This window comes from Chiloscyllium plagiosum, unplaced genomic scaffold (assembly GCF_037043375.1).
Source record: "Chiloscyllium plagiosum isolate Xiang-an unplaced genomic scaffold, Cpla_swu_hap1 HiC_scaffold_8, whole genome shotgun sequence".
Lineage (NCBI taxonomy): Eukaryota > Metazoa > Chordata > Chondrichthyes > Orectolobiformes > Hemiscylliidae > Chiloscyllium > Chiloscyllium plagiosum.
Genome location: NW_028270146.1, coordinates 38817816 through 38839510, shown reverse-complemented (window position 1 = coordinate 38839510; position 21695 = coordinate 38817816). Strand labels below are relative to the sequence as shown.

The 21695-nt window shown below is 40.1% G+C and overlaps 1 protein-coding gene across 2 annotated transcripts in view; it reads right to left on the bottom strand.

The window, feature by feature from the left end:
* Positions 1-21695, bottom strand: part of LOC122553479 (echinoderm microtubule-associated protein-like 5) — a 220286-nt gene that overhangs the window by 127370 nt on the left and 71221 nt on the right. For both annotated transcript variants that reach the window (XM_043697282.2, XM_043697284.2), the window contains exons 7-9: positions 12809-13010; positions 5290-5427; positions 41-297 (exon numbers count right to left, since the gene is read on the bottom strand). In XM_043697282.2, coding sequence (XP_043553217.2) covers positions 41-297; positions 5290-5427; positions 12809-13010 — 597 coding nt within the window. The remainder of the gene's footprint in view (positions 1-40; positions 298-5289; positions 5428-12808; positions 13011-21695) is intronic.

Here is a 21695-nt window from a genome sequence, read left to right as displayed (position 1 = left end):
GTTAGACATTTATATTCTTTTATCAAGGTGAAATCCTTACTTGGCATGCTGTAAAACAATCTTTTTCCAGAACCATCATTAGTTTGCAAGTATTTACTATCAGTTGACCAATCCATATGTGTGATGAAGTTCAAAGATCCAAAACATTCGCCAACTTTTTTATATCGTTGCAAAACTCCATAGATATCAATGGAACTATCGTTTGAGCCCACAGCCAAATATGATCCATCAGGCGAATATTTTAATTCATGAATTGCTTCTTTCCTATCCTTAATATGAACAACTTCAGTCATATCTCTGTAACAGTAAAACAATTTACCATGAAAATGGTCCAAAATGCAATCTCCAACATTGTTCCAGCTTCCAGTGGCACATCAGTACCACTGGGAAAATGGTGCACCTGCTGCATCTTTCTATTACCAGGTTCAATAATTGGTGTTAATATGGGAATTTATAATGGAAACAAGTTCATAGAACAGTACAGTATTTTTGACACATTACTAGTTGAACTCCCAAGGTGTTATCACTCCAGGGAGTTTTGGGCACACTGATTCGCCATATTAAATGTGCCTACAGGGTCAAGTATAATTGAACTAGAACAGATAGACATAATCTAAACTTCTAAAATCATGCAGTGAGTCTCAACCTTTTGTATTTCTTTTATGCATTTCTATACCCACATTATAAGGTAAATTAACAGAATGTAATGACAGAAATTCATGTAAAAAGTATAGATAGAAAGGCATAATAATTATACATATTGCAGAAAAAAGTCATGCATATATCAACTATAAACTCAGCATCTAAATGACAAGTGTCTGACCAACAATTTCAGAGGTAATTCATTAACCATGTTTCTCTATCCATATATGCTGTTATACCTGCTGAGTTTTTCCAGCACTTCCTATTTTAATTTAAGATCATTTATTACTGGACCCCAGACTACTGGCCTGCTAAACAGCAAGTGATAGACAAACTGAAGAAATCCCATGAACAACAGATCAGATCTAAGTTCTACAGTCCTATCTCATCCAATCATAAGTATTAGCATATAATTAAACAACTCACAGGAGGCAATTGCTCCACAAATATCCCTATCCTTAATAACATCAGTGTAAAAGACAAAGCTGAGCATGAGTAGCAATCTTCAACTGGAAGTATCAAGTGGATGATCCAATTTGATTTCTTCTGAAGGTACCTGGCATTACAGATGCCAGTCTTCAGCTAACTCGATTGAATCTCTTCAGTAGCATGAAATGGCTAAAGACACTGGATACTGCAGAGGCTGTGGGCTCTGACAATATTCCAGGAATAGTTCTGAAAACCTGTCCTTCAGAACTTGCCACACTCATAGCCAGCTGTTCCATTTACAACACTAGCATCTACCTGATAATTTGAAAATTGCCCAGGTATATCCTGTACACAAAAAGCAGGCCAAATCCGTGGGTTATCAGTAAAATAATGGAAAGAGTTTGTGCTTTTAAGCAGCACTGCTCATCGATGCGCAGACTCTTTTCCTCCAGGACCACCCAGCTCCTGGTCCTGAAGAAGGGATACGCCTGAGACGTTGATTTCTCTACATCCTGATGTTGCCTGGCTTGCTGTGTTCTCCCTGCCTCCTGCTTGTCTACCCTGATTTCATTACAGCCTTAACTCAAAACATGGACAGTTGAGCTGAAATCCAGAGGAAAGATGAGAAATGGCATCAAGACCACATTTGACGGAGTGTGGCATTAAGGGGTCCTAGAGCAAAACCAGAGTTAAAGGGAATCATATAAAACATCTCAGGTGGATAAAGTCACATCTAGCATTAAGGGAGCTTGTTGTGATTGTCAGAGGTCAGTCATTGCAGTTCCAAGACATCACTGAAGGAGATCCTCAAGTGGTCTCCTAGGCTGAATTAATCTCAGGTTGAATATTAGACCAAACATCCACTCATTCACCACTGATGCTCAATAGCAGCAGTGTGAACCATCTATAAGATGCACTGCAGAAATTCACCAAAGCTCCTTAGACAGCACTTTACAAACCCTCGACCCTACCATCTAGAAGGATATGGGAAGCAGATACATGGGACCTCCAACACATGGAAGTGCTCCTCCAAGTCACTCAACATTTAGACTTGGAAATATAGCACCATTCTTTCAGTGTTGCTGGGTCAAAATTCTGGAAACCCCCCCTCCCGACAGGCATTTTGGAATTATATATATATATATATATATATATAAATTTTAAAAAACACACCATATGAATTGCAGCCACTCAAAATGGCAGTTCACCATTACGTTATGGCTGGGAAATAAATGCTGGCCCATTCACCAAATCCCTTCTGTGAATAAAAAATACCTGACGCATTCCTTCCTTGACCAGCTGTAAAGACATAATATGCACAACAGTTTGTGCTTCAAAATCTAATCTGGAATAAGTGCTAATCAAGGTGAAAGTTTCTGAGCTGGGAGAGGGTGCAGGCAAAAGCCTTGCCAACATATCCTTATAATCTTCCACCTCAGAGGTTGAACTGAGGGTGTCCAATGTTGGCCTCTTTGCAGAAGTTCACTAGGTGCCAAATGTAGCTGCAAAAGAGGAAGAACTGGTTGAAGAGGATAAAAAAATCTTGTGCAGATTAAGTATGAGATAGTCTGGTGGTGTAATGAGAGAGCAGCACAGTAAAACATACAGGATTAATTGTCCATTGAATATTCTCCATTATTACATAGTGATCATGCTCTTCTCTGACCAAATCCAGAATTTTCTCATCTTGGGAGTGAGGAATCTGATATCCATCAACTCTAATCCAAAATGGTCTTGGCCTTCTCAGCCCAGTTATGGGCCACTATTTCGTTCACTGAATCAAAGGAGGGATGGAAGTGGATGGAAGAGCTGTTAGTGGTAATGTAAAATCAGGAGTCACACAATACCAGGTTAAAATCCAACAGGGTTTATTTAAAATCACAAGCTTTCACTTTGCTGCTACTTCACCTAGTGAAGGAGTAGCATTCCAAAAGGCTGTGATTTCAAAGCACCACAGTGAGAGGGCACATTCCTGACTTGCAGAATTTGAAGTAGTATGCATCTAGACTTTATGCATGTTGTTCGTGATGTGAAAGCTGAAAGATCTCAACTGTTTTGAGTAATTCTACTTCTCTGACAGCTTGATTCACCAAGAATGATGTTCAGATGCATAATTAATGAGGTAAAATGTGGAATATTGTGGGAGAAAGGTCATTCTGAATCATAGCAGACTGGAAACCATAAATCTGACTCAACAAAACACTAACTGGAAATGGGAGAATTCCACCCCGTGTAATCTAGCTTTTCCCTGCTCCTTGAAGCATAAAGATTTGTTTTGCCCACAGTACGTCCTAATCTATTATTTCTACCTGCTTACTACTTCTACAAACAGTATAATACTTTTACATTTATATTAATACTCATTCCTTTTTCATATGCTTTCTTTGGCAGTCGTATTTTCCTTTTCATTCCCCTCTAGAGTTATTGTATTAGGCCTGAATCTCACTTGACCATTCACTCGACATCCATCATATGCCATAGTTTCATCATATCCTCTCCCGTTTTTTGCTCACTTATCCTTCCCCCCTTATACAAGTTAACTACATTTCAACATCTGTTGCTTAAAAATCATTCATTGGAATGTTATGGATGTTTCTGTCAGTCTTTGGTTCAATTTTACCCGTGCTAGATTCTCTCTTGTTTCATTTAAATTCCCTCCTCCAGTTTAGAAGTTCTGCCCTTGACTGTTCCTTGCTGTTTACCAGTATAAATCAACACCCTATGATATAACAATGATTCTTAACCATGTTTTCTGAAAGAAACTTGGTCTACATGGCCCATCTAATTCTCCAGCCCTAGATTGCAGTTGGACCAAGATTGTATTGCCTAAAAAAGCTCTCCTGAACACATTTGAGAGATTGAAAGTGCTGCAGAAACTCAACACAGTGAGGAACAGAGTTAAAGTTGAATCTGATATGATACTTCATCAGAACATCTGAGTTCTTGTTGTAATTGTGCAAGCTGGTCCAAACTTTGAGTATGGTATACAATTTTGGTCTCCATGTCAAAGGAAGAACATCCTTGACTTGAAGATGGCACAGAAAAGCTTCTTTAGACTGATTCCTGGGATAAGAGAGTCATCTTAGGAATGATTGAGTACACTGGGCCTACATTCTCTTGAGAATAAAATAATGAGTTGTGATCTTATTAAAATATAAGATTCTGAGAGGACTTGGCAGAGTAGACAGAGATTGTTGGCCCTGGTGGGAGTCTAGATTCAGGCAGCATAGTCTCAAGTATGTGACAAAGAAGTCTCCACCTGTCTAGATAAGTTCATTTCCAACAATGGACAAGTGACTTTAGCTTACCAAAATTCAGGACAAAGTAGTCCACTATATCAACAGCCAGTCCAGCGTTTTACACATTTGTTCCCTTCACCACTGGTGCTAAGAGCCAGCAGTGTATACCATCAATATTATGCACTCCAGCCACTTGTCTTCTTTTACATCACCTTTCAAACACATGACTCCTACTACTTGTTAGAACAAGAGCTGCAGGCACATAGGAGCACTACCATTCAGGTTTCCCTGCATGCTACACACTATCTCAATCTGGAAATAGCCACATCATCACTGGATCAAATTTGTGAAACTCCCCACCTGACAGCACTTTGGGTGAACCTATACCTCAAAGATCACATGTCGAAGTAATGGATCCTCAATAGCTAATGGTTCATGGATCTCAGAGGAATCATGAAACGATCTCAAATTGGGAACCTTTTGAAAGGTGCATTAAAAAGGTCTCATCTGGGTCACTTCCATGTAAATCATGTCCCCAGCCGCCCACATCCTCTTCATGCTAATGCATGGCCTTTGTATACCCATTTCCCCAGCATATATTATACACAAGACAAATACATTTTCTACAATCCATTTTAAAAAAAATGTTAAACACACTATTTAAGCATCATTAATAGCAGCTTTGGCTGACAATCCAGGCTCATTATGGGATTAACTCAGTAGGGGTCTGGATTTGATCACGACAGGTAATTATTGTTTTTGCTTGATTGACATCTTCAGCTGGTTATAAGAAATGTAAAGTTTATTTGACCTCTTTTGTCAATGTCACAATGTTTATCCATATTAGATTAGGAAGGGTGAAGTGGTTACAACTTCTATGATTGCTAGAATGAAGAAAGTATTCATTATTCCAAGTGGCTCATGAATCTTTTAAAGATAAACTCAAACAAAGCAGTAGATGGCTCCTGTCTACACTTACCTGATCCGTAGTACAGTAAAAGAACCATCTTTCATACCCAGAGCAAGATGAATGCCATCTGAACTCACAGCAACACAACGAATCGCTTCTTCCATATTGCATCGAGCAATCAGAGCATGATCAATAAGACTCCATATTCTGAAAATATAAATACATCATACCATAGAACAGTGAAAAAAGCTTCTCTGTGTTCTAAATATAATCATCTTCCAAAGTAATCCTGAAAATATTGTATTGCAAAGCTCATTCCACAAAAAATATATTAAATTAGTTTGAGTAGTTCCTAGAAAGATACTTGATATTCACAACCAATAGTGAAATTGAACTGAGGTGATGTTTCAAACTAACACCGATTTGTCTCCCAAGAATTTGAACATTGTTACATCAGAATTAGGTAACTGAATTAAGTTCATCTAGAACTTATTTATAATTTCAGTTAATCTCACTTTCCTTCCTCCCACTCAATGGCTGCTGGCAAATAATTAGTATAGTGAGTTGTATCTCATCAGATTCATTCGCTTTAATTCTCAATTCATTCCTAAATGAAGCATACATGCTGTGAAAAATTTATAGGGTTGAAATTTCAGGTGCTTATATTTTCAAACATTTATTTCAATTGGAATATGATAATTTAAGAACCACACAACGCTTAATATTATTGAACAAATGAAGTAAATGCTTCCAAATAAAAAAAGGTTTACTTTCTCTACTAATGGCTATCTACTCCCTGTAGGTATAGATCACATTATCAAAATTAATTCCAATCTAAAGAAAATGACAGTAACATAAAAATTATGAAAGTACAGCACAAGTCTTATATCTACTATTTATGGTTGGTGGTAATTTATGGATTGGCAAAGGTTTCTGTGCTGAGTGTGGGGTGCTGGAAAGGCACAGCAGGTTAGGCAGCATCCGAGAAGTAGGAGAATCGACGTTTCGGGCATAAGCACTTCATCAGGAATGAGGAGCCTCATTTTGCCTCATTCCTGATGAAGGGCTTATGCCTGAAACATTGATTTTCCTACTCTTCGGATGCTGCCTGACCTGCTGTGCTTATCCAGCATCACACTCTCAACTGTGATCTCCAGCATCTGCAGCCCTCACTTTCTCCAAATGTTTCTGTGCATCAGTCTTTAGCTTTGATTTCACGTATAGGAGATTTCAGATTTCAGTTTCATGAAGTCAAAGCTCAAAACTGAATTTGAACAGCAAAAATAATCACCTGAACTTCAACTGAGACAGATGCCAAGATACAATAACATGAGAAGTAGTCCAGAATAGCAATAAAATCAATACACAAAAGGGAAGTAGCTTATGCGACTGCAATTACAAGATGTCATAAAGAAGATAGTACAAAGTATTCTTACAGAGTACCAGCTTTAACCCCATCACTACAAATGTAATATAACAAAGATAACTTTAAAAATGTAGCTCTTTGTTCAGGTCATGCTATAAAGCTGCACATTATTGAAACTCCTGGCTAAATAACTTCTTTTTACCTTACTATTTTGCCAATAAACGCACAGTGATTTTCTTCAAGGTAGGAAATCTGCCATCTTCATCTGGTTTGGCATGTGTGTGACTCCAGAGCCACAGCAATGTGGTTGACTCTCAATGCCCTCTGAACTGGCCTAGTAAGCCATTCAGTTGCATCAATCACTATGTAGTCTAAACAAAGAAGTGAAACCAAACAGACCACCTGACATTAACCTCAGCACCTGAAAAGACAATGGCAGAAATAGCAACATGACAAAATTCTCCTTAGTAACACCTGGGATCTAGTGACAAAATTGGGAGATCTGTCTCACAGGAGAAAGTGAGAACTGCAGATGCTGGAGATCAGAGCTGAAAATGTGTTGCTGGAAAAGCGCAGCAGGTCAGGCAGCATCCAAGGAGCAGGAGAATTGATGTTTCGGGCATAAGCCCTACTTCAGGAAGGGCTGTCTCACAGTCTGTGAGGATCTGTCTCACAGACTATTCAAGCAACAACCTGACATAGGTATGATTTCTTGAGTATGATTGATAGGCTTATTTGAAATCACAAGCTTTCAGAGGGCGATTTGCGATTCTGATTGTGATTTCACATAAACCTGTTGGACTATAACCTGGTGTTGTATGACTTCTGACCTAGTCCACAATAGTCCAACACCAGCATCTCCAATTCCTTAGTGTGACTGACAGACAGACAGACAATGTCCCAGATACCATCATTGCCATCCCTGGATTTGCCCTATCCCAACTGCACGACAGACCCAGCAGACATGGCAGCACAGTGGTGTACAGTAAGAAGGGTGTTGCCCTGGGGGTCTTCAACATTAAATCCAAATCACATGAAGTCCCATGGCTTCAAGTTAAATATAGGCATGGAAACCACCAGCTGATGACCTTCCTCTTTCGGCTGATGAATCAGTACTCCTCATTGTTGAGCAACACATGGAGGAAGCACTGAAGGTGGCATGGGCACAAAATGGGATTTCAATGTCCACCATCAACAGTGGCTCAGCAGCAGCACTACTAGTGGAGCTGGTCAGGTCTTAAAAGACATAGTGGTTAGACTGGATTTGTGACAGGTGGTGAGGGAACCAACAATATGGAAAACCATACTTGACATAATGCTCATCAATCTGCCTGCTGCAGATGCATCTACGCATGACAACATCAGCAAACATGACCACCACACAGTCCTTTTGGAGATAAATCCAGTCTTCACATCAAGAATATTGATATTGCGTGATATTGTACTAAATGGGACAGACTTCGAACAGATCTAGCAACTCAAGATTAGGCATCCATAAGGCACTGTGGGCCAACAGCAACAGAACTGCACTCCAGCACAATTTATAACCTCATGGTCCAACATATCCCCCACCCAACCACCACCATCAAGTCAAGGGATCAAATCTGGTTCAATGGAGAGCACAGGAGGGCATGCCAGGAGCAACACTAGGCATAGAGTCATAGAGATGTACAGCATAGAAACAGGCCCTTCGGTCCAACCAGACTAGATATCCCAACCCAATCTAGTCCCACCTGCCAGCACCCAGCCCATTTCCCTCCAAACCCTTCCTATTCATATACTATACAGATGCCTCTTAAATGTTGCAATTGTACCAGCCCCCACAACTTCCACTGGCAGCTCATTCCATACACGTACCATCCTCTGTGTGAAAACATTGGCCCTTAGATCTCTTTTATATATCTTTCCCCTCTCACACTAAACCTATGCCCTCTAGTTCTGGACTCCCCAATACCAGGGAAAAGACTCTATCTATTTATCCTATCCATGCCCCTCATAATTTTGTAAACCTCTATCAGGTCATCCCTCAGCCTCCGACACTCCAGGGAAAACAGCCCCAGTCTGTTCAGCCTCTCCCTATAGCTCAAATCCTCCAATCCTTGCAACATCCTTGTAAATCTTTTCTGAAACCTTTCAAGTTTCACAACATCTTTCCGATAGGAAGGAGACCAGAATTGCATGCAATATTCCAACAGTGGCCTAACCAATGTACTGTACAGCCGTAACGTGACCTCCCAACTCCTGTATTCAATACTCTGACCAATAAAAGAAAGCATACCAAACACCTTCTTCACTATCCTATCTACCTGCGATTCCACTTTCAAGGAGCTATGAACCTGCACTCCAAGGTCTCTCTTTGTTCAGCAACCCTCACTAGGACCTTACCATTAAGTGTATAAGTCCTGCTAAGATTTGCTTTCCCAAAATGCAGCACCTCGCATTTATCTGAATTAAACTCCATCTGCCACTTCTCTGCCCATTGGCCCATCTGGTCAAGATCCTGTTGTAATCTGAGGTAACCATCTGCGCTGTCCACTACACCTCCAATTCTGGTGTCATCTGCAAACTTACTAACTGTATCTCTTATGCTCGCATCCAAATCATTTATGAAAATGACAAAAAGTAGAGGACCCAGCACCGATCTTAGTGGCACTCGGCTGGTCATAGGCATCCAGTCTGAAAAACAACCCTCCACCACCACCCTCTGTCTTCTACCTTTGAGCCAGTTCTGTATCCAAATGGCTAGTTCTCCCTGTATTCAGTGAGATCTAACCTTGCTAACCAGTCTCCCATGGGGAACCTTGTTGAACACCTTACTGAAGTCCTAGCCTAAACATTAGGTGTCAACTTGATCACACCACCAAACAGGACTTCCCAACAGCATATGCAGCAACTGATAGAGCTAAGTGAGCCCACAATCAATGGATCAGACTTTAGCTTTGTAGTCCTGCCACATCAGTTGAGAATGGTGGACAATTAGACAACTCACTGGAGGAGGCTGCTCCAAAAATATCCCATTCTCATTGATGGAAAAGTCCAAACACATCAGTGCAAAAGATAAGGCTGAAGCATTCGCAGCAATCTTCAGCCAGAAGTTCCAAGTGGCTTATTAATTTGGTCTCCTTCAATTGTTCACAGCATTGTAGATATCAATCTTCAGCCAATTTGATTCACTCCACGTGTTATCAAAAAATGTCACTGATACTGGATACTGAAAAGGTGATGGGCCCTGATAACATTTCAGCAATAGTACTGAAGATTGGGCTCCATAACATGCTGTACCCCTGGCCAAGTTCTTCTAGTACAGTTACAACCAGCATGTATCTGACAACGTGGAAAATTGCCCTGTTGTCTTGTACACAAAATGCAAGACAAATACAACACTGCCAATTACTGCCTATCAGTCTACTCTTGATTGTTGTAAAGTGATGGAAGGTGTCATCAACAGTTCTATCAAGCAGCACCTGCTCAATGATGCCCAGTTTAGGTTCCGCCATGGCCACTCATCTCCTAACCTCATTACAGCCTTTGTTTAAACATGGACAGAAGAGCTGAATTCCAGAAATGAGATGAGAATGACAGACTTTGATGTCAAGGCCGTATTTGACTAAGTATGGCATCAAGGAGCCTTAGAAAAACTGAAATGAATGTGCATCGGGGCAAACTCTCAGCTAGTTGGAGTCATACCTGGCACATTGGAAGATGGTTATGGTTATTCAGTACATCTAGGCCCAATCATCTTCAGCTGCATCATCAATGACCTTCCCTCCATCATAATGTCAGAAGCTTGCTGATGATTGCACAACGTTCAGCACCATTTGTAACTCCTCAGATACTGAAGCAGTATCCATGTTCAAATGAAACAAGAGCTGGACAATATCCAGGCTTGGGCTGACAAGTGGCAACTAACATTTGCACCACACAGAAGCCAGGTTATGACCATCACCAATAAGAGAAAATCTAACTACCTGCTCCTTGACATTTAATGGCGTTTGCCATCACCAAATCCCCCACTATGAACTATTGACCAGAAACTCAAATGGACTCAACAGATAAATACTATGGCTACAAGAGCAGGTCAGAGGCTAGTAACTCATCTCCTGACATCCCACACCTGCCAAAGCCTGTCCACCATCTACAAGGTACAACTCAAGTGTATGATGGAATACTCCCCACTTGCTTGGATAAGTGTAGCTCCAACAACACTCAAGCAGCTTGGCACCATCCAGAGGAAAGCTATATGCTTGATTGACATTATATCCATATGTATCCACTCCCTCCACCAACAATGTTCAGTAGCATCTGTGTGTACTATCTATAAGATGCATTGTGAATTTGTGCAAAAGATTCCTAGACAGCACCTTCCAAACCCACAACCACTTCCAAACAGAAGGAAAATGGCAGTAGATATATGGAACACCACCACCTTCACATTCCCCTCCAAGCCACTGACCATCTTGACTTGGGATAATATCGGCACTCCTTCATTGTCACTGGGTCAAAATCCCGGAATTCCCTCCCTAGGGGCATTGTGGGTCAACCTACAGCATGTGGACTACAATGGTTCAAAAAGGCAGCTCACTGCCCACCTTCTCAAGGGTAACCAGGAAGAGGCAATAAATGCTGGTCAGCCAGTGACACCCACATCCCACAAGTGACGAAAGGAAATAGCTAAAGCAGATCTATATACACAACAAGATGAGTAGCAAAATCATATGTCCAACAACAATAATATTTATAGTCAAATCTAATTGCATCAGAAATATAATTTAGTCACATATGGCTTGTGTTGGACAATATCAAGAGAACGTAATCTCACAATGGCTGCTGGGATCAGCATGTCTAGAATGTAAAGTGCCATTTGGATGGACCAAAATGTTCTATGAAAATTTTAAATGCCTTTTGCAAATATTAAAGAAAAACTCTTAGCATGTGGTCATCAAAGGCAACTTTATTGTCCATTCCTATTTGCCCAAGAACGTTGTTGTGGGTCTTCTTGAATATTGCAACCCAAACATACTCTCACAAAATCAGAGAGAGGACTTTAGGAGAAGGAAAGCTCATAAGCAAATCTTCATTTACCTATTCAAGTACATAAAGTTCTAGTTTATTTCTTCTATTCACAAACCATTCCAGGATTTCCACCTTTACTAATCTTTTGGGAAGACTAAATCTACAAAATGCTCAATCTTTTGTGTACAGAATAATTTCTGAATATCAGTCCTAAATTTTACTCACTTGAAACCATGATCCATTGCCCTAGTCTCACAATTTCAAGTAATGTGTTAGATTTAGCTTCAGTAAGTACCTGCATCATACCTTCAATGCAGGAAAAATGTTCCAGATGCTTCAAAGAAGTACAGTCAGATAAAAACTGACACTGAGCAAATAGAAAGTTGACTGAAAGATTTTTCAAAGCGCCAGATATTAAAGCATGCAAGGTTTCAACAACTGAAATTATGCCAGTCAAAGATGGGGTGAAGAAGGCAGGTGATTCACAAAGCTGATGGATTTGAAACAATGCAAACTTTTCAGAGGGTCACTCAGCTGGAGAAAACTACCGAGTTTTGAGGTTGTGAAGGGACTAAACTTCGGGACATTTAGACAGAGAGACAGTGAAGGTTGGATAAATATGACGGGGGAAGAAATTGAATTGAATTGAATTGAAACAAAGTCTGGAGTGGAAGTTGGTCAATAGTCCATTCTGTTAACTATTATATACACCTCTACAGGAGCACCTGCCAGGACACATAGGATCAAACTTCTCTGTACTTCTACCACAACTTGAACATGTTCATTGTGTTCTGGTGACGAGACATGTACAAGTATTCAAGTTGCAGACTGACCAGTGGATTGAAGAGCTGGGTCACACATTCATTTGATTTTACTCTATTGATGGAATAGTGCTGATCAATATTCTGCATAGTTTAAACATGCTGAGTTTGACTGTTATCTGAAAGAGAGACGTCTGAATAAAGCACAATAAACAATATTAACTACTTCAGCTGAAAACATTCAAGTCAATAAGGAAAACCTAGAAACTGAATATACCTGCCATGTTAGTCCTTACTCTATTCTGTTGTGGGAATAAGATGTGCTCATAAATGTGTTAAAAGGGAATAGCTTGCACTTGAAAGGAAGTACAAAATCAAACTGAAACTATAATGTGTCATCATACCATCTAATAGTCTTGGGATAATCATCACAATTAATTGTACAAACCGAACAGATCGATCATCACTTCCAGTTACTGCTAAAGGCTTTGTTGGATGAACTGCCAAGGCCCAGAGTTCTCCTTCACAGTGTCCTTGCATAATTAGGAAAGGCTTGTTGCGTTCATGTACCACGATTTCAAAGATTTCACTGTCTTGCGTACCAACCAAAATGTGATCTCCTTGCCAGCATACGCTCCTCACTGAGAGACCTAGTCAAGATAAAGAACATTTAAAAAGCAAAGTAGATTACAAGTATTATTATTAAGAAACTGTATAGTTTTAAATTGTAGGAGATATTAATAATTCTAAAAATAATGCAAGGAAGACTAAATAACTATGTAAAATATTTTTGACTATACAAAAGTAGTAACACAATCACAATATATATAAATATATCAATGTGGACAGTATGGTTTTGTAAAAATTCACTTTTAGATCATGAGCTTCAATGCAAATTTATTAGTCTGAAAGGTCATACATGAAATGTTGTGGAGATGACATTTTGTGGGCAACCTAACACTGTGACTGAGAGATGGATGCAAAAATACATTCACATACATTATCTCCTCCCTTTTTGTCAAGACTGGAATTCTTTTTGTACAGACAGTTTCCTTTATGGATGTGTACCACCCTTTCCCTGTTGAATCAGATTCTCACCCAACATGGTTTACCTAATCTCCAGCTATTACTCACTACCTCCTTATGACTGCATCCTTTGGGATTTCAGAATTCACCATAAACTACTTTGTAGCATATAATTATGACTGCAGTATTGCTCACACTGGTTCCGCCATTCTACACAACACATGATCCTACTGTGCTATTTTATTCATTTGTAAGGGAACTCTGACCCCCACAGGTGCCAATAATGGAAGAGCTAAACATGATCCCTAACTGCTAAATTAGCTACTCAATCACTTTTGACTCAGTTAACAGAAAAGATGAAAACACCAAACAAAGAGCCTTGGCTTTGCAAATAATTACACAGTACGATAAATTGTGAGCCACAATTCTTTCAGGTGGCTCTAGCAACAGTCAAGTGCACCATCTTAAATCAGACACTGCTTCATCGAATGATGCTTAAAATAAAAACTTAGAAATAGAGCCAATGGGATCCAGAATTGGCTGAGTGGCAGGCGATGATGGTCTAGGGGGTGTTTTTGTGAACAATGAGTTTCTGCAAGGATCATTGTTGGGGAACAGATAAATTATTTAGATTTGAATGTAGGAGAGTTGATCAGTAAGTTCGTAGATAATTCAAAAAATTGGTGAGATGAGAAATAGTAAGGAGGATAGCCTTAGAATTCAAGAGGATATAGATCATCTGATCAGTGACAAATGGCATTCAAACTAGATAGGTGTGAGGAAATGAACTGAGGCAGAACAAATAAGACAAAGGAATACATGATGGATGCTAGGATCCAGGGAAGCACTGAGGATGAAAAGGACCTTAGCAGTTAATGCCCATTGGTCCCTTAAGGTAGCGGGACAGAGACAGATGGATAAAGTAATTAAGGAAATATTTGGGATAACTGCCATTATTAGCTGAGGAACAGAGATTACGAGCAGGGAACTTATGCCCTAACTGTATAAAACATTGGTTAGACCACAACTAGAGTCTTATGTGCAGTTCTAGAATCTGGATTAATCAGAGGAATGTAATGGGTTTAGAGGAGGTTCACCAGGCTGATGCCTGAGCTGGCGAATTTTAACTATGAAGAGAGGTTGGACAGATTGGGGTTGCTTTCCTTCAAGTGGAAGAGACTGAGGGAGGCCATGATTGAGATGTACAAGGTTAAGAGGCCATGTTTGGCGATAGAGAGATTGCTATGTACAATTTTGGAAGTCATACAAACATAGGAACTAGGAATAGAAAGTCGTCATCTGGCCCCTCGAGCCTGCACTGCTATTTAATAGAATAATGGCTAAATGACTTGGATGAGGAGGTTGAGGGGTGGGCTAGTAAATTTGAGATGACACAAAGGTTGGAGGTGTTGTCAATAGTATAGAGGGCTACTGCAGGCTGCAGCTCGACATAGACAGAATGCAGAGCTTGGTTAAGAAATGGCAGATGGAGTTCAACCTGGATAAATGGGAAGTGATGCATTTTGGAAGGTCGAACTCAAATGCTGAATATAGGATTAAGGACAGGATTCTTGGCAGTGTGGAGGAACAGAGGGATCTGGGTGTGCAAGTACATAGATCCCTCAAAGTTGCCACCCAAGTGGATAGGGCTGTTAAGAAAGCATGTGGTGTTTTGGCTTTCATTAACAGGGGGATTGAGTTTAAGAGCCGCAAGGTTTTACTGCAGCTCTACAGGTCCCTGGTGAGACCACACTTGGAATATTGTGTCCAGTTCTGGTCATCCTACTATAGGAAAGATACAGAGGCTTTGGATAGTCCAAATCTTTTTTCCACGTTGGAAATGTCAAAAACCAGGGTCCATAGTTTTAAAAAAGAGGAGGAAAGTTTAAAAGGAGATTTGTGATGCAAGTTTTCTTTTACGCAGAGAGTGGTAGGTGCCTGGAATGCACTACTAGGGGAGGTGGTCAAAGCCGATATGATAGCAATGTTTAGGAGGCAGTCAGACAGACACATGAACAATCAAGCAATACAGGGATATGGGTTACATACAGACAAATAGGATTAGTTTAGAATAGCATCATGGTTGGCACAGACATTGGGGCCAAAGGACCTATTCTTGTGCTGTACTGTTCTCTAACCTCCTTATTGACTGATAAATAACCTTTCTCACAACAAACATCAGGCTAGCTACTTATTGAATAGAGAGGTTATATTGCTACTTTCACTTTTGATGAAATTCTTCCTAGAATCTTGTGAATTATTCATACTACCTCATAAGCATTAAATCACCACCTATACTGTCTCATGAGTCATCTCTTTAAGACGGTTGAATGAACCCTTGGATTTCTCAGCCCACAGCTCCAATAGTCCACTCAGTACCACTTCCCTGGTAATTGGCATTTCATCGAGTTTCTCTTTTTTTGATTAGATTAGATTACTTACAGCGTGGAAACAGGCCCTTCGGCCCAACAAGTCCACACCGACCCTCCAAAGAGCAACCCACCCAGACCCATTCCCCTATATTTACCCCTTACCTAACACTACAGGCAATTTAGCATGGCCAATTCACCTAACCTGCACATTTTTGGACTGTGGGAAGAAACCGGAGCACCCGGAGGAAAACCACGCAAACACGGGGAGAATGTGCAAACTCCACACTGACAGTTGCCTGAGGAGGGAATTGAACCCAGATCTCTGGCGCTGTGAGGCAGCAGTGATAACTATTGTGCCACCGTCCCGCCCAATTCTTTCCACCTCCTAATTTGCAGCTATTATTGCCAAGTTTTTACACATTCCCTCACATCACCATCTATCCATGCATCATTAACCTCATAGAATTGTAGAATTTCACTCTACAGGAGGCAGCCATTGGACCTATCCTGTTTATATTAGTTCCTGAAAGAGCTACCCAGCTAGTCCCATTCTCCAGCCCTATATCCTTAGCCCTCTAAATTCATCACTTTCTAATATATATCTAGCTCTCTTTTGAAACCTCCTTTAAATCCACCTTCACTACTCTTCAGGTAGTGCTTTCCAAGTCTTAACAACTATGAGTAAATAAGTTTCTCCTTGTCATATTCCTACCTCTCTTGCTGACAATCTTAACATTGTGATCCCTAGTTAGTGACATTTGTTTCTTTAACCTGTCAAAATTGTTCATAATTTTGAAGAGCTCAATAAAGTCACCTCTGCTCCAAGGAGAATATGCCCAATTTCTGTAATCTTTCCTTGTATCTAAAATCCCTTATTCTTGCTATCATTCTAGTAAACCTTTTTTGAGCTTGCTCTAGGGCCTTAACATCCTTCCTTGAATAAAAGGTGCCCAGAACTGAACATAATGCTCCAAATATGGTCTGACCAATAATTCGTGAGGTGTAGCCTCACTTCCTTGCTTTTATACTCTATGCCTCTATTTATGAACATAAGGATCCGATAAGCCTTCTTAGCTGTTTCAACTTGCTCAGTCACCTTCAGGCATTGCACACTTCAATCTTGACATTCCTCTGCTCCTGTACTCCCTGAAAGTTGTACCATTGAGCCTGTATTGTCTCTCCATGATTCTTCTACAACATTGCATTCCTTTGCATTTCTCTGTATTGAAATTCAGCTGCCAGGTGTCTGCCTATATGACTAGCTTGTCAATATTCCCGTGAAGTTACCCAGCACCATCCTCACAATTCACTATTCACCAGAGATTAGTATTTTCTGAAAATTTAGGGGTTTTTCCTCAATGACCAAATCATTTATATAAAATCAGAAAAAACAAGGGTCCCAACACCAATCTCTGGGAAGCAACACTTTCAACTCATCTCCAATCTGAGATACCTACCCTTTGTTTCCTATCTTTAAGACAACTGTTAATTCATGCTGCCAAGGACCCATTAATTAAAAACATTTCTAACGTGCTAACCAACCTGCCATGTAGTTCGATATCAAATGCTTTTTGAAAGTTCAACGATACAACATCCACAGCATTACCCTCGTTCACTGCCTATGTCACCTCAAAGAACTCAGTCAAATTTGACAGACATGATCTGCCCTTGACAAAGCCATGTCGACTATCTAGTATTAACTTATTTTTTTCTGAGTGTATATTTACCTCAGGAAAAAAAAGTTAATACTAGACAGTCGACATGGCTTTAGCTCCCATCAGTTTTCCCATTTTTTATGTCAAATGGACAGGTTTGTTGTTTCCTGGGTTATCCTTTGCCTTTTTTAAAAAAAAAAACAATGGTGTCACATTTGCAATTCCCAGTGCCCTGGGACTAATCCTGTGTTCAAAGAGGCCTGGAAAATTTCTGTCAACAGTTCTGCAATTTTTTTCTATTACATTTCTCAGCAATATGGGATGCATTTTCTTTGTGAAGGGCAGGGGGCCCTGGAATGGGTTCGCCCTGATATAGGGGCCCGTGCCTTGGAAAGCGTTGCAGTTCTGGTGGTGTCCAGTGACCTCTTGCTGGCCTTGAAAATCCTTGGGAGATGGTGACATATCCAACTGGAGTGCTGTCAGCCTTTTTAGCACTACTTCTTTATCTGTCTACTGGTGCCAGTGTTGGACTGGGGTGGACAAAGTTAAAAATCACACAACACCAGGCTATAGTTCAACAGGTTTATTTGGAAGTACTAGTTGGACTATAATCTGGTGTTGTGAGATTTTCAAACATACTACTGAGTTGCTCAACATTCACATTTTCAACTAGGTCATTGTCACCTTTTCTAATTTGGCAATGACAAAAGCAAAGTACTTATTGAGTACTTCTCCCATAGTATTTGCTTCAGGGAGCACCTCACCCTGCTTGTTCCTTATGGGCCTTTACTATTAATATGTTTGAAAAACATTTTACTATTTGTTTTAGCACAGACTGCCACCCTTCCCTTGTCCTTTCTTCTTTGCACAATAGCATGCGTCTCCCTCAAAGTCGCCATTAACATCCATTCATCTGTTCAACAAATGCTGTTTTAATAAAAAAATAAATTACTGCAGATGCTGGAAACGTGAAACAAATACAGAGAATGCTCGAATAATGCAACAGGTCTGGCAGCATTTGTGTTTTCCTCTTTGCAGGAATAGAACAGCACAAAATACCAGGTCCACCAACCATCTCATAAATAACAAATACATATAAGAGAGCATTGAGATTCAGAGGAGCCTTGGTGTGACTAAATACCGAAATAGGGAGAGGAGGAGGAATGTTTCAGTTATCAGTTGACAAAATCAAGTATCAGATAACCATATGGCATTCAACATGCCCTCATGCTGCTGTGATGTCTATAGCGTGTGAAATATCACAGAATCACTATGATATGGTGCAGAAGAAGGCCATTTGACTCATTTGCACTGACTCTCCCAAAGAGAATCAGTTATTACAATTTCTCGTTTTATCCCACATATCCTTGCATATTATGTCTAACCTTCTTGTATGCCTCAATTGAACCTGCTTCCACCACACTTCTATATTCCATACCTGAACTACTCGCTGTGTAAAAAAAATGTTCTTGCATCATTTTTGCCTCCTTTGCAAATCATTTTAAACCTAAGCCCTCTGGTTCTTGATCCTAGAGCAGTTTCAAACCTCGAGGACTTCAGCAAAGATCAGGAGCAGGGAGAGGAGTGCCCTGTCTCACTCTGCTGAAGCCACAGGCATCAAATTACAGAGAACTGCTAGGAAATGAAAGAGCATAGGTTTGCAACATATGCATGTTACACAATGTTAGATTCTGTTTTATAATGCTAAAGCCATATAAATAAAATGTTTAATTACCACTTTCCAATTCTTGCGTTCTGGCTCACAAGTAGCCTTTTCAGTTTTGATGATAAGCGAGAAGACATGAAGTGATGGTGCAAATGATGAGGACTTACAAAATGATGCTTCATTGTGTTCTGGGCACTTTTGGAAGTTGAGAATTAACAAGCGACCTTTGCAACTGGTGGTCAGCTGAGTGGGACAATTGGTATCCAAGTTAATCTCTGAAAGTACGTTGCTGACATCACTTTCTGCTCTTCTCTGCTCCCTGGAATTTGTGTAGGTTGCTCTGCCTGCTGTGTCTTGTTTATCCTTCAGGTGCAAATCGCGCTGTTTTGCGAATTGCAGTGTATCACAACCATTTTGGAGGCCCTACCTAGTATGCACTAATAGGCACATTCAAATATATCTACATCTGAAAAACACATCTGCAATGCTGATGGCTTCTTCAATAGCACATCTGGCAGTTACATAGATTTCACTATCATTCTTGGGTACCTTCCTCAGGTTTCTGAGAGATGATATCAGCAACATTTAAGTAAGCAGCCCTCACCTGTGAGAAACCAGACAATATCCCCGTTTCCAGATGAGAGGTTGCTCAGGAGGATGGGCAGCAGGATTAAAATACATGGCAGCTGTCTGGGTATTCTGCACACCACTACTCAAAGATTATGTAATTGCACACAACGTGCACTTTGCTGAAATGTAAACTCTTAGAATTGACAGACAATTCTAACAGTTTTAAGAGTGCCTGAGGTACAAAGTGCGCAAATGATGCTTTTTGTCTGTGGCAAGCTAAGCAGAGCCTCAAATTTAAGCATGCACTCTTTTTGACTGGCATCATTACAGGTGAAGTTGGCATAACAGATGGGTAAGGCAAGAAAGTAATTGATTATGCATTTTCTATTTTATAAACTCTCGAGTTCCTGCAAATATCTCTGCATAAGCCCTGGAATGACCTAGAAGCAAAGTAGTAGAGGAACTGTTGACCACAATGACTATCACCATCTGGTGGACATCCTGAGCTTCCTCAGTAACTGGTGTTTCAACATGCCTAGGAAGATCAACTTTGATCGAAGGCATTGTGTACCAGTATCGCCTTCTGCAAGCTGTACTTCTCTGCTGATATCTCCCTCCTAAGCAATTGTAGGTTTATGAGCAATAAGGTTTTACTGGTGAAAATTCTACTTCTATTGTTGATTCAGTTCCTCTGCTGTTGATGCAGTCATCTAGGTCCTCATTTGACATCTAGCGCAACACAAGAGAAGTGACACCCATGCTAATCTGAAAAATCAGAGTTCCAAAGTGTAGATAATAAAGAAACGTGGAAATGCATTACAGCCAAATGTAAAACTGCAAAGCCCAAGTTAATTTGCTATAATTGAGCCATGAACATATTGCAAGTTGATAATGCACTTCTACTGAGGGTGTTAAACAGTCTTGGTTTAACAAACTGGGGTGAAATACAGTTGGACCCAACTTCCTAAAGCTCACATGCTTCCTTGGATTTCATTCTCCACTGGATCCAAAGCCCAATGATATGGCAACAGCATCTTGTACATTAAAAAACGGCCCATACCTTAAATAAGAAAAATATGAATGTGATCACATTTGATATTTATGCAAAATACCACCACTGATTATTGCATGTGGCTTCACTTGATTATCTACTTCAAAATTTAAGTAAGACCATAAAATGTAGAAACAGAAGTAGGCCACTCAGCCTATTGAGTCTGCTCCGCCATTCAACGAGATCATAGCTGATCAGATAATGCTGAATACCATAGTCCTGCCTTTTCTCTATAACCCATGATTCCCTTACTGATGAACATTCTGTCTGTCAGCTTTAAAATCCTCCATGACCAAACCTTTTTTCTTCCTCCTGACTAAAATTCTCAAGTTCAAGATACCCCACCTCTTTTGCCCATTTGCCATTTCAAGTCCATGTCCCTTCCCACTTACCAAACCATGTGATCTGCATCCAACACATTAACAGCTAGTCTGTGTTGTTTTCTCTTTGATCAGTTTTACCCTGCAAGCTACTCCCAAATCAACTGTCACCTTTCCTAACAAACTACTCTCCATCAGCTCTTTCAGTCCCTAATCCTGCTTTTAATATCATTCTGTTGTATCACTGCTTCCTTGTCTGCCTTTGATCTTCCCCAGTTACTATTTCCTAAAGTCACCTCCTTCTTTCTTCCCTCTCTAGGTTTTGATAAGAATAGTCAGAAGAAAATTTGCTGTCATATTCCTAACATAGCAAACTGACTTCAGATAAGGAATTTCATAATTTCCAAAGTACTGTTCATGACAGTGAAATAAATTGCTTTCGCCATGTTGGCAATTAATTTATCTGATCTTCCAACTTTCATTGATCTGATGACTACTCAATTCCTCTAACTGTCAAATCTGTAATGTTAAAATAGAAACTTTCATCTCATCATCACCATGCAGTGCCAATATTAAAAAGCAATCGACTTAGTAGACAACCAAATTATGTGACTGAGGATTTACTACATAGCGTCATTGGATATATAAATAAATTCATTACATTTTTTGCATTAT